The sequence below is a fragment of the Acipenser ruthenus genome, chromosome 3 (assembly GCF_902713425.1).
Source record: "Acipenser ruthenus chromosome 3, fAciRut3.2 maternal haplotype, whole genome shotgun sequence".
Classification (NCBI taxonomy): Eukaryota; Metazoa; Chordata; class Actinopteri; order Acipenseriformes; family Acipenseridae; genus Acipenser; species Acipenser ruthenus.
In genome coordinates, this window is record NC_081191.1 from 51,507,139 (window position 1) to 51,520,447 (window position 13,309).

Here is a 13,309-nt window from a genome sequence, read left to right on the forward strand (position 1 = left end):
GGACTCCATGGAGGAGGAGGAGTGGTGTACGTACTGCCATCGATTTCGGCATGAGGAGGAAAGCTGCCCAGAGGTCGACCGGGACACAGATGAGGAAAGGGATGAGCCCGAAGTCCCGTTGTGTCCAGCGCCCAGAAGGGGGAGAGGTATGCTGCAGCAGCAACAGCAACCGCAGCAACAGCAGGAGTAGGTCGGGGATGATGGCTGGGAGGTTTATGTTATAAATCTCGTGACGGAGTTATGCCCTGGCTGTGGGGCATATGGGCACACGTTGGCCATATGCCCCACGCAATACGAAGAGGGGGAGCGCGAGCATGCAGCGCCCAGAAGGGGGGAGCGCGAGCATCCAGCGGCCAGGAGGGGGGAGCCCATGCATCCAGCGCCCAGAAGGGGGGAGCCCGTGCATCCAGCGTCCAGAAGGGGGGAGCCCGTGCATCCAACGTCCAGAAGGGGGGAGCCCGTGCATCCAGCGCCCAGAAGGGGGGAGCCCGTGCATCCAGCACCCAGAAGGGGGGAGCCCATAGGTCCAGAACCTAGGCCTCCAGGAGCAGAGCAGCGGGAGCTGCCTCTGCCTCCGCCACCTCCACCGCCAGGAGCAGAGCAGCGGGAGCTGCCTCTGTCTCTGCCACCTCCATCTCCACCTCCACCAGCAGAGGGTGAATGCCTGATAGTTCCATCTCAAGCGCCATGGGAGGACAGCTTACCACTCCCACCTCCACCAGCAGAGGGTGAATACCTGCTGATTCCGTCTCCACCACCGTGGGAAGACTGCTTGCCCCTCCCACCTCCACCAGCAGAGAGTGAATACCTGCTGGTTCCATTTCCACCTCCACCAGCAGAGGGTGAATACCTACTGGTTCCACCTCAACCATCATGGTAAGGACTACTCCTGCCCTGCCTCGCTCTGCCCAAGGATGACTGCCTCGCACCGCCCAAGGATGCCTGCCTCACACCGCCCAAGAATGCCTGCCTCGCACCGCCCAAGGATGCCTGCCATGCATCGCATGGGGCTGCCCATGGCTCCGCATCGCCTGGGATTGCCTGTGGCTCCGCATCGTCTGGGGCTGCCTGTGGCTCCGCATCGCCTGGGGCTGCCTGTGGCGCCGCATCGCTTGGGGCTGCCTGTTGCTCCGCAACGTCTGGAGAGCCACCAGTTACAGAGTACGAGGGAGAAGTGGAGCTCCCGCTGCCGCCTCCATGGCCAGGGGCTCCCCTCCCGAGGTCGCCTCCTGAGGGTCCGCTGCTGCTGCCATCGCCTCCCGAGGGTCCGCTGCTGCCGTCGCCTCCCGAGGGTCCGCTGCTGCTGCTGCCGTCGCCTCCCGAAGGTCCGCTGCTGCTGCCGTCGCCTCCCGAGGGTCCTGCTTCGCCTGGGGTCACTACCAGTCCTGCCATGCGGCAGGAAATACTGTGGCTGGAGCCCCATGAAGGGGAGCTGCTGGCCACAAAGAAGGGGGGGGAGGTCAGGAGATTACCCCCAAAATTTCCTTGGCCAGAGGAGCTGGCCTGTGCGCAGTCCACCCCGACGCTACAGCTGTTTGGGTGGGAGTAGCACATTCCACCGTGGCCACCACCTTTGGCCCATTGCTGCCCTGTTCCAGGGCTGGGACTGCTAGCCGGGACTTTGGGGACTAAGGGGGGAGGTGGCCGAAAAGGCCATGTGTGCTGTGCACAAGGGGGGGCATGTGTGGCGGATTGTCCCGTCCCTATATATATATATTTATTATTATTTGTATTTTTGTTTGCGGCGCAGATCAAAGCGCCACGTATTTGTTGTTGTTTTTATAATTTAAAAACTTCGTGAGGATGCGTGGCTGATCAGCTGCTGATTATTTAACTAGCTGACAGTCACGCATCCTTACTAAACTCGTGCAGACTGTGGCCAAGGGGTAATAAGATAATTAACAGCTAGTTAACCCCTCGGCCAGAATATAAGAACCTGCAGCTGTCCGTGCTCGCTTATTTGTTTGTTTATTTGTTTGGCCAACGTGCCCTTTTGTTTTGTTGTTTGTTTAAATCTTTTGTTTTGTTTTATTATTTAATAAATACGCTGAGCGCAGTAGCGTTCAGCTTCACCCGCCCATCCATTGTTTTGTTTCTGGTACTTCCTGGTCCATGACGTCACCACACACGCCACTCAACAGCTGCTCAACCACAGAGAGTCTAATGCTTCAGTGTATGATACTCCTTGAAGCATGGAGCAACGCACAGAGCTTGGCGCCTCCTCTTCGCTGTCACTTGATGATGATGATAAATATTCTTCGCTTATGTCTTCACTGACACACTCGCTCACATCTGATTCAGTGGAAGAATTGTATGTATTTAAATTGGAATCTGAATTCAGTATTATTACTAATACCTCTTTCTCACTGAGCTTTTTTGGCTAGTTTACAAACACTGGTGACATTTTTGTGAATTGGTTTATTATATGTAATTCAGTCAATATCTGGCAGAGGGCGCAAGAGACCAGTAAAATGTGTTACAGAAACCTACTGTTACAATATTATTTGATCAGTGGTTGTGTAGGCTCAGTAATTCAAGTTTAAAGTTGCAGAACGTACTGGTATGTTCGTACGCCCTGGGAACCAGATAGCACCGGTACGTTCATATTACTCAAAGGGTTAATGTTGTAATCCAGGTCTGGTGACCTCAAACAATAATCCCAGGCAATACCCAGCAATGTGTATTGCACTGTTCAAAAGAAAGGGTTTGCATTCCCAAATAATAAACACAGTCCAGTTACAAACACAATATACAAACACGGTCACCAGTCCTGAGTGCGTGCTGCAGTGCTCGTGGTGCTAATACAATTAATATCGTGACACAGGTGTAGTGATGCCCCGTCACTCATGACCCCTTGGTAAACGATTGCAGCCGCTTCTCCAATCCGTGGCTGCCACATCATTTCCATTCCGGGTAGATGAGTTAGTGCACCGAAACTCCACCCCCTTTCTAGATGACGGACTTCCTTTTAACCCTGGGAATGAACTGTCAGGCCAACCAGTCCAGGGTTCCTGTTACTTAGCACTCTCACGGGTCGGGAGGGAGATTTACCTACAAGAATCTGTTTCTGTCACAGTCCATCATAGTCTTTTTTTTCAGTGAGGCAAAATATGTTTGCTGGGATTCACTAAGTAACTGCCTCAGGAAAACACATTTTACAGAATCAGCATCCTTCTGCTGTTCATACCAAGAAATGAATCCTCCCATTTGTAGCGCTGCTGTCTTCGCATCAACTCCACAGGTTTCAGCATGCATGCGTAGTTATGTGTGTTTGTGCGAGTGCACCGCGGACGGTAAGTCTACATTGCCAATAATGTACAAGATAAAACTCGTCAGGGAGCCACGGATAATTGAAGTCGCAGATGAATGAGGTTCTAATGTAATTATTATTATTATTATTATTATTATTATTATTATTATTATTATTATTATTATCCTTGGCTAAAAATGTTTGATGGTCTGACTGATTCAGTGTGCAGCCATAATTTTGTCTGCTGGAATAAAACATGCCTTTAGTTCTGTTCAGATTTTAGGGGCTCCCGAGTGGCGCGTCCAGTAAAGGCGCTCCCCGTAGAGTGCAGGATGCGCTCTATAGTCTGGACGTCACGAGTTCGAGTCCAGGCTATTCCTTTGCCGACCTAGGACGGTAGCTTCCAGGGGGCGGCGCTCAATTGGCCGAGCGCCGCCCGGGGGGAGGGAGGGTTAAGTTGGCCAGGGTTTCCTCGACTCACCGTGCACCAGCGCCCCCTGTAGTCTGACCGGGCGCCTGCGGGCTTGCCTGTAAGCTGCCCGAGAGCTGCGTTGTCCTCCGACGTTGTAGCTCTTGGGTGGCTGCATGGTGAGTCCGCAGTGTGAAAAAAAGCGGTCGTCTGACGGCATACGCTTCGGAGGACAGCGTGTGTTCGTCTTCGCCCTCCTGAGTCAGCGCAGGGATGGTAGCGGTGAGCTGAGCCTAAAAATAATTGGCCATTTCCAAATTGGGGTGAAAATAATAAAAATAATTGGCAACGACTAAATTTATAAAAAAAAAAAAGTTCAGATTTTAGGGTTGTTTAAAGTTATAGATGAGTAAATCACAAACACAGTCTGTTAAATTGGTTCTGTTTGTGTTAATGTACACTGGTTTCTCTTACTGTGTTTCAGGAAATTGTCAGAAGAAGTGGATATGGATAAAGTGACGGCAGCCATGGTTCTGACAAGTCTGTCAACCAGTCCACTGGTCCGCAGCCCCCCTATCAAAGTTAATGGTAAGAATTAAATTAATCTTGACCTATTGTGTGCTATAGTTAGGGCCGCCAGTTATACAATGTTGGTGAATATTATTGGTTGATGGGCAAGTTTTCAATGTGGCTAGTGTTACATATATAGGGCCTCATTTACGAAAGGGCACTAAATTTGGAGTTAGAGCGCACCTAAAGTAGTGAGCCTAACGTGCGCTATAAATCTAAATTTAGTGTCCCATTTACTAACAGAGAACACATTAATATTATGTGCACAGTATTTGGCTAATTTACATACCATACTGTGTAGGTATATTTTTATGAATTTTTAAATGCTATGCAGGCGTCGGCGTTTAAATGTTTAAACCATATCTACATACACACACTCTTTATATTACATTCTGATGTATACTGACAGCCCTGATTTAGTATTTTCCAATCAAAGAATCCCTAAATAAGCAAATAATGTTTTAACATCGTAAAGACTTACCCACCCAGCTGCTTATCACGCGATTTCCATGTGCAGAGTATGCAAGTCCAAATTTGTCACTCCCGTGAGCTAGTTTGAAGTGCGTCTGCTTTGAAATCTATCACATAAAAAATAATTTCTAAAAAGCGATATGCCTGCATAAGTTATAATTATATTTAGGGCTTCTGATTTTCGGTTTTAACCGATAAAACCCGATAAAACACCCCCGATACAAAAAAAATTAAATCGGTGGATAGCCAATAAACACCAGAAAACACTGTAAAGACTGTGGAAATGATTAATCTATTCACGTTGACTTTACCCTTTTCACATTTAAAAAAATAAAACCTACTACAAAAATAATAATAAATACATTTCCCAGTGCTGCTGGGCAACGTCCCACCTTCCTGACTTGTATCTATCATTGATTTGTTCTCAATACTTTAAACCCGCCCAACTACTGAGTGACAGCACATTCCTATATTTCTATTGGAGACTCCGCTTGCGAGATTTAAAACAAGATTACAATCAGGATGGAGGCTTGTTAGCGGGATTTAAAGCTGTATTACAGTTATGATACGGAGGATTTAAAACAGAATTGTGACGAAATGTACAGAAATGCCTACACACAAAAACCCCAGAAGAATGTGCCCGTGACCATTGGGATTTCGTTGTGGAAGACAGTAAAGGAAAGAAGGTACAACTTAAGTGTGCAAGTACTGTCGAGTTACTATACATATTTTGACACCAAAAAAAAAATAAAACGGTCAAGCATTTTGGAAAGTAACCGAAAACACTAATTTCATACAGTATATCAAAAACGAAAGCCCCCAAAAAAAACGATTTACATAAAACTCAAAAATAGCTAAAAATAAGCACCGAAAAATACAATTAATAAAACCCGAAAAACAAAAGCCCTAATTATTATGTTATTAAAATGCTGGCATTGTAAACAATTGTTATTTATACTTATATAATGCTGCCATTGGAAAAAAAATTGTGATCTATATTATAATGCTACAATTGTAAACACATTGTTGTTATTTAAGTTCTATTGAAATACTGTATTTCCGTTGATCATAATCACAATACAAAACATGTGTATTTCAAAAATATATAGCAAAAATTGTTTTGAAAACTGTCCAAATTGCTTATTTGAGGGCTAAGAATGAAAAATCTGCAAAAAGAGATCATTTTAACTTGGAAATTGCCAAAATAAATGGGCAGCTGGGTGGTTAACTACAAAGTAAAAAAAATAAATAAAAAAAAAACACGTACACACCCAAAGTATATATTGAAATTAGGGCTGTCACTTGATTACAATTTTTGATTGGTTAGCCTAACTAGCCTTGTTGATTTAACCGGTAGATTCACATTTTTAAGAAAGGTAATGATCTTATAGTAGCTGTCCTGCATGTAATACTAAAAAGTTAATAGAATCTTAAAAAAATAAGCCCAATGGGAACTGTGGCAGTGTGCCCCGCCCATGTGTGTGTTATGTGTTATGTGTTGCGTGTGGTGTGTTAATGTTGGTGTATAGGTATTGGTGCACGGGATATAAATGGGTCTGTGTAGCATGAGTGATTTAAAATATATAGTTGTATTTAGGCACGGGTATGCTTAATCACTTCACGTGCAGATAAAGTATGTGAGCATGGGATTGCACAAATTAGTTCACGTGCTGGGATTCAAGTGAATAATTAATTGGTAATTGAATCCCGGCACAACAGTATACAGTATATGGATGCACGTTTTACTCACTCAGGGTTGTGTGTTTGAGAGTGGAGAACGGGCAAGAAAGAGGAGAAAATAAAAAGTAAATAGTAAATAACAAATGCTACTCGTGCGAGAGGACTCGCACGATACTTGTTTAGTGTTCGTCCACTGTCTATTTTGTTTGTCTATTTATTTTGGCCGCAAGTCCCGTGTTCTGTTTTGTTTTTCTGTGTGTGTAATAAAACACTGAGCGCCGCAGCGTCTCAGTTTCACTCACCAGTACTGCCTGTCTGTGTGTCTCTTTCTGGCCTGACGTCACCCCTACAGCCAGCCTGTTCACAGAACAAAACCAATAATAAAAAAAAAACACACACACACAGCTTACATGTGTTACAGGATCACATTCCAATACATTGTTATATTAACTCTACTGTTCTGGGATCGGTGCCACAAACGGGAAATCCATATATATATATATATATATATATATATATATAGTGAGAGAAAGGGCCAGGGCCCTTTAAGGAATGGCCGACAAAGGGGAAAAACTACAGGTCCCAGAAGCACCAGCGCCGTGATTATAGAGGGCGGGGCGGGGTAGTTTAAAAGCAGGAAGACAGAGCAGGAGACAGTTCCTGGTTGTTCCGTGGGTCCGTACAAAGAAAATCACTGTTCTGTGGGCTTGCAGCACGTCTCTGTGCAACACGAATAATAAAAGAAAAGGTACAGTAGTTTTGAATGTTAAGACAGTTTATTTTTGCAGATGTTGCCTGTGTTTGTTGTGACAGTGAATGAGTATAATCACTGTGGGTGGACTGTTGTGTAAGGGTTTGCCGAAACGACTGGCAGAAAAAGTAAACAAAACCAAGAATACATGAGAAAGAAAATAATTGTTTATTGCACAAATAATCAAAGACATACAGGTTTGAATTCAAAGACTGTGCTGAGTGTGTTTGTAGTGGTAGTACTAGCGCTGTTAAGCCACACTACCAAGACGAACTGGAGTTTGTTTGTTGTGGCCTATTTCGCCCATCCCCCACCCGGGATTTCTTCAGCTGTTCATTAGCGGGAGTCTGTCGACCAAACCAGTTGCAGTACCTCTGTTTCCTGGAGAGGGAGACAGTTTGCCACTTACCTGTGCCTCCACTGTTTCCTGGAGTGGGAGGCTTTACTACAACTTACCTGTGCTACCATTGTCTTCCTGGAGAGGGAGACAATACCCCAACTTACCGGTGCTTCCACTGTTTCCTGGAGTGGGAGGCTTAACTACAACTTACCTGTGCTACCATTGTCTTCCAGGAGAGGGATACAATACCCCAACTTACCGGTGCTTCCACTGTTTCCTGGAGTGGGAGGCTTAACTACAACTTACCTGTGCTACCATTGTCTTCCAGGAGAGGGATACAATAACCTAACTTACCAGTGCTTCCACTGTTTCCTGGAGTGGGAAGCTTAATTACAACTTACCTGTGCAACCGTTGTTTCCTGGAGGAGGTGTCCCTTACCTGACCTACCTGTACTACCATTGTCTTCCAGGAGAGGGAGACACTTCCCCACTTACCTGTGCAATCGTTGTTTCCTGGAGGAGGGGTCACTCACCAGGCCTGCCTGTACTACCGTTGTTTCCTGGAGTTCCCCGACTTACCTGCGTTGTCCCATTGTCCTGTAACAAGACAATAGCCCAACTCACCTGAGCCTCCACTGTCCTGGAGGGGGAGCACCGACCTGCTTACCTGTCATACCTCAGACTTCCAGAGGGACAATACTGTGAACCACTTGCCAGGGTCTCCAACAAAGGAGAACCCCTCGACTGCCTAACCTAGAGAGGGATTAAAAAGTGAGATAGTTAAGAGCCTGTACAGGGCTGAGCCTTGAGCATTGTAAATATTGTAAATAAACAACCACTCACCAAAGTATACGAGTCAGCAGCATCATAATTTCTGGGGAAATTACGCCGACTAGTGTTGAAGCTAAGGTGGCAGTTTACACTGTATATATTTTAAATATCCCCTTCTGTTGACAAATTACACAGATATCAAGGCCATTTTTTTTAAAACAAACGATTTGCGTAAAAGTGTACTGGTAAATGAAAGCCGATACATCATTTATTTACACTTATGTGTTCTCTGAAATATTGAAAAAAAATCCTTTTAAAATCATGTTATACGTATTCACAGGGATGTAAGGGCGTGTGGCAAAGTGGTTAGTAATGCACAGGTGTAGAGGTGAGGCCGTGCTTAATAACAACAGTCCAACAACAGAAAATGAGCGATCAACAGACACAACACACAGCAGCAGGACAGGCAGAGGCAATGTAAAGTGAAACTGCACTGCTTTCCTTTTAATTTTAACATGTATTCCTTGTCTTGTAAAAAAAAAACTTTTCCTTTTTCCTTTAATGCATATATTAAAAGTAATGTTGTGCAATGGCATATTTCTTTTTGTTCTGCTTCCTCGAGAAATATTAATTGATGAGAAGCAGCCTCAATTCTCTTCCTTGTTGAGCTTTTCACCCAGGCTTCATGGATCGGGGTTACAGTGCTATGTGAGTACAATCAATAGCACATGTCCTGTAAACCTGTCCTCTGTGTGGGAATTTAATATAATTCCCTGTGAGCTTTAGCAGGGCTTTTTTTGTGTAAATCGCACTTTATTAAATAGGTTGCAGTTAAAGCTGAATAACATAGTTTAAAATAAATAGTTCATACTCTAAAGCAGGGGTGTCAAACATACGGCCCGCGGGGTAATTTTTGGCGGCCCACCCAATACTTTATAAAATTGCATCAATGTACTGTATCGTTTTGAAATTATTTAAAACAACCTGCCTCTTTAATATAACACACGCATTCAACATGTGCATTCTGCATTGTATGAGTGGCATTCCCATTAAGCCAATCACAGCTCACAGAGGTAGTAAAATAGCCAATAATATAGCACACAGGATCCATTTCCTCACAAACTTAATTTTGATTAGGATTGCGAAGCGAAGGCTTGTTTAAACTATTTGTTTTACTTTGTGTGAAATTTAAAATCAGTAGCGAAAAAGTAATTGGAGATGTCACGGAAGTGAAAGGTGGAGGCGGAACACAGAAGATTCCAAAATCGTTAGCCAGATGATTATTATTTTACTGAATAATTTTGACGACAAGGCAACATGTCTGATTTGCAGTGCAACGGTTGCGGTTATGAAAGATTATACCATACAACGTCACTATGATATGCTGCACAAAGCAACGTATTTTGAGTTTACTGGGAATTAAAGAAGTTATGGAGTCTCAATGAAAGGAAAGGACTTTTTTAACTTCAAGAAGCCATTGTCACGTGTGACCCTAAAAACCCTTCCTGCCTTGTACAAGGTGCGAGCACCTTTTTGAGTGAAAGGTGTATGTGGCAGAGATGCATGGCTCTTTGATAGAACCAGCTTAATTTCTTTGAAGTTTTCCCACTGATGATGGGAATGAGAATGTAAAGATAGGAGCCCAACTAACAAGGTTTAAGTTTTTTGCATGTATCAGGCTGTAATGGGGGAGATCTGTGCTGACTATCTGGCGCATGCGTGGTACTGCAGGAAGTGGGCAGCAGACTCGTAGATCCGCCTGTCAGTTATGGTAGTGACACGGAGAGATGGGAAGGAGGGTGTGTTGGCTTTCCCTCTCTCTGAGTGGCTGAGAGGCGGGCCTTGGGGGATTGCTCGGCCCATAAGTACTGTGCTTGATTATACATTCGGGTGGCCGGAGAGAGGATACCCAGTGACTCTGGCGAAAGACGGCAGTGTAAACAAAGACCAGGCAGGAACGCCAGCGGTTGAAGAGAGAACAAAACAGGCAAGCACGGCTGAGGAAGACAGCCCGTCTGAAACAAATAAATCAAGAATTAAAATAAGTAATTACATAACCGAAGGGACGTGTGTAGTTATACGGGGAACTCTGGCCACCCCAGTGTATAGGGAATAGCTGAGTGTAGTTTCGGAGACCCGAACTGACCGGCTTAGCGGCAGTGAGGGCACTGCGTAAACAGCACCTTTATTTTGTAGTTTTATTACTGTGTTTTATTTTCTCTTTTTATTTCGCCTTTGGTTTTCATTATTATTTTAGAGCACCTGTGTGTGCTGTCAGATAAGTGCAACCCCTGCCTACCATCTTTATAAGGGGTGTTGCAGCACAAGCGCCATCTGGTGACAATAATAATAATAAATAAAAGCAAAAGAAAATTCCCAAAATAAAACTGGGCACCCGTCCGGTGTTTCAAATAAAACCTTCTGTCTGCCGTGTGTGTCAGTGAATTGCCCACCACCCTTCCACACCAGCTTTTAACCCTTTGTGGTCCATTTATTCAGCACATCTCAGGCATGTCAGGTCCAATTTATTTTCACATATTATTTTCACATTATTTTAGACGCGCTGTTTAAATTTTTTTTTTTCACAGTAAAATAGGTTTAAAAGGCACTGCATATCAACAGGACACTCAGTACTGCATCTCCAGCCCCGCCCCACCCTTTGTTCACTGTATTTTTCACATACCTCTTCATAGTCGTGCATACCGATAAATCATCTCCTGATCACTCATAAGAACATAAGAACATAAGAAAGTTTACAAACGAGAGGAGGCCATTTTGGGCAATTTAGTATTCTGTCAGGTAATTCTTTGTACTTGAACACACTTGAAAAAATTACCAAAAAATGCAATAAACTATCGATCTTGACCTGCAGACCAGACTAACTGCAGCTTTGTTGATTGTTTGAAGTCTGATTAAGTTTTTTATGCTTATTTGAAAAAAGGTAATACTTAAGAACATACATAAGAAAGTTTACAAACCAGGGGAGGCCATTTGGCCCATCTTGCTCGTTTGGTTGTTAGTAGCTTATTGATCCCAGAATCTCATCAAGCAGCTTCTTGAAGGATCCCAGGGTGTCAACATTACTGGGGAGTTGGTTCCAGACCCTCACAATTCTCTGTGTAAAAAAGTGCATCCTATTTTCTGTTCTGAATGCCCCTTTATCTAATCTCCATTTATGACCCCTGGTCCTTTTTTCTTTTTTCAAGTCAAAGAAGTCCCCCGGGTTGACATTGTCTATACCTTTTAGGATTTTGAATGTTTGACTCATTTTATCACCAAACTCCTCAATAATGCGATCCAAGTCATTATTTTATTACTATAACATCTCAAAAAGCTCTGCAAATGTCCGTGATATTCTTTGAGCGCTGGATGCAAAAGCAGCTATCTTGTTTGTTTATGTCCGTGTTATCTCTGTGGTGCCGGGGCTATGTGTATTGCTCAGATCCACCCCTTTATTTTGGGCTTCTCTCGGCTCCTATCTGTCTTACTCGGCCATTGAATGGTTTTCTCAGCTTTTTCCAGAGAAAAAAATGACTAGAGACCTGTGTTTTACGTCTTTTTGATGATGTCGGACAGGGTCCGACATTGGACCGGAAAGGGAAAATTGTAATGTCGGACCTGGTCCGACATAGGACCGCAAACGGTTAAAGACTGTCACTCACACCTGTGATGTGCAGAAATGGATAAAGGATCCTGTGTTGGCTTTGACAGACTCACTGAGAGCAGAGCCTGACCCAAGACTGTCACTCCTGCTGGAAGCAGGCCGATCTTTGGGATACAAATTGAACATTTGTGAAACTGCACAATATTAGAAAATTGTAATAACTGTACTGTGTTTTAAAGGCTAGCAGAAAACATATTGAAGAAAAGGGAGAGCAGCTATTGACCTAATGTTAGTAAAAAAGCATGTCTGTGTGCCTTTGCTTATTAGTTCTTGGAAACTGGCCAGACTTAAGACATGGGCCTTCCTTATCTGAGAGCTGCCGGTGCCAAGGCCTGTAACCTTGGGGGGAAATACAGAAATGAGGATCTTATTTAATTAACTTGGAAATGTGTTCGCATTTGAAAAACTTTAGTTTGGAAACATCTTTTTAAACTAAACACAGGATTAATGATTTCCATTGCACAAAAGTAGATGTTAAAACGTCATGCTGATTAGAACTTGGCTCTTGCCAAGATAAGCACCAACTAAGACATAGCTTTACAATAAACTAATGTGATCCATCTGTGTCACCATCCATTTGTGTTTCCTTCCATATGATGATGTAGATATCCTTCTGTCTGGTGTTGATGGCTGAAGTGTAATGCTGGCTCCATTATTTGCCTCCCTAGCGCATCAGCACACACAATGGCTGCGATGCTGGCTCCGGGGATCAACCACAGTGCGGTCTCCCCAGCGCATCAGCATGACAACCGTCTGGATTGAGCTAAGTAGGATACATCTCTGGGGTCTTCAAGTGGGCACCTTCCATCCTCGGTGTTTCATCGACTAGCCCACGACACCTCAAGAGGGCTCGACGGTGATTCTGGCGTCCCAGCATCACCCCATCCGTTCCCCACTCAACTCAGCTCAGCTTACTTACCCATACATCAGCGTTTCTTACTTTCTATTGTGCTTGAGATCCCCAGCCAGAATCTTTCCGTCTCAACCACAGCCAGTTGCTGCTCCTCTCTGCTGCATCAGATAAGTTCTTCACTGTTCGATGCAACTTTTGGCCACTGAGTCCGACGTCTCTGAGAAACCGGGTTGTAGAGTGTGCCACAAATCCTCGACAACCCACCTCCACTGGGTAAATCCGGACTCTCCATCCTTGCTGTTACGCTTCAGCGGCTAGTTGAGCGTACCGCAGTTTCTTCCTCTCATACGCCTCATCTACAGCATCCTCCCATGGCACTGTTAACTCTACCAGGTGAACAAGGCGTGCTGATCCAGACCACAAGACAATATCTGGTCGAAGGTTAGTGGTTGCAATCTCAGGTGGAAAAATAAGCCGTTGACCAACATCTTCCAGCATTTTCCAGTCTCTAGCAGCTTCCAGTTGTCCTGGGCGAGGATTGGTTTTCACA

The 13,309-nt window shown here is 44.5% G+C and overlaps 1 protein-coding gene and 1 long non-coding RNA gene across 3 annotated transcripts in view; one reads left to right on the forward strand and one right to left on the reverse strand.

Annotated features, from left to right (window-relative positions):
• Window positions 1-13,309, forward strand: part of LOC117394605 (zinc finger protein 704-like) — a 111,778-nt gene that overhangs the window by 43,986 nt on the left and 54,483 nt on the right. For both annotated transcript variants that reach the window (XM_033992938.3, XM_059013571.1), the window contains exon 3: window positions 4,144-4,247. In XM_033992938.3, the coding sequence (XP_033848829.2) occupies window positions 4,144-4,247 (104 nt within the window). The remainder of the gene's footprint in view (window positions 1-4,143; window positions 4,248-13,309) is intronic.
• The window catches only part of LOC131720977 (uncharacterized), a 68,118-nt gene continuing 62,238 nt past the window's right edge, over window positions 7,430-13,309 (reverse strand). Inside the window, exon 5 of the long non-coding RNA XR_009319792.1 lies at window positions 7,430-8,224. This is a non-coding gene — a long non-coding RNA (uncharacterized LOC131720977). The remainder of the gene's footprint in view (window positions 8,225-13,309) is intronic.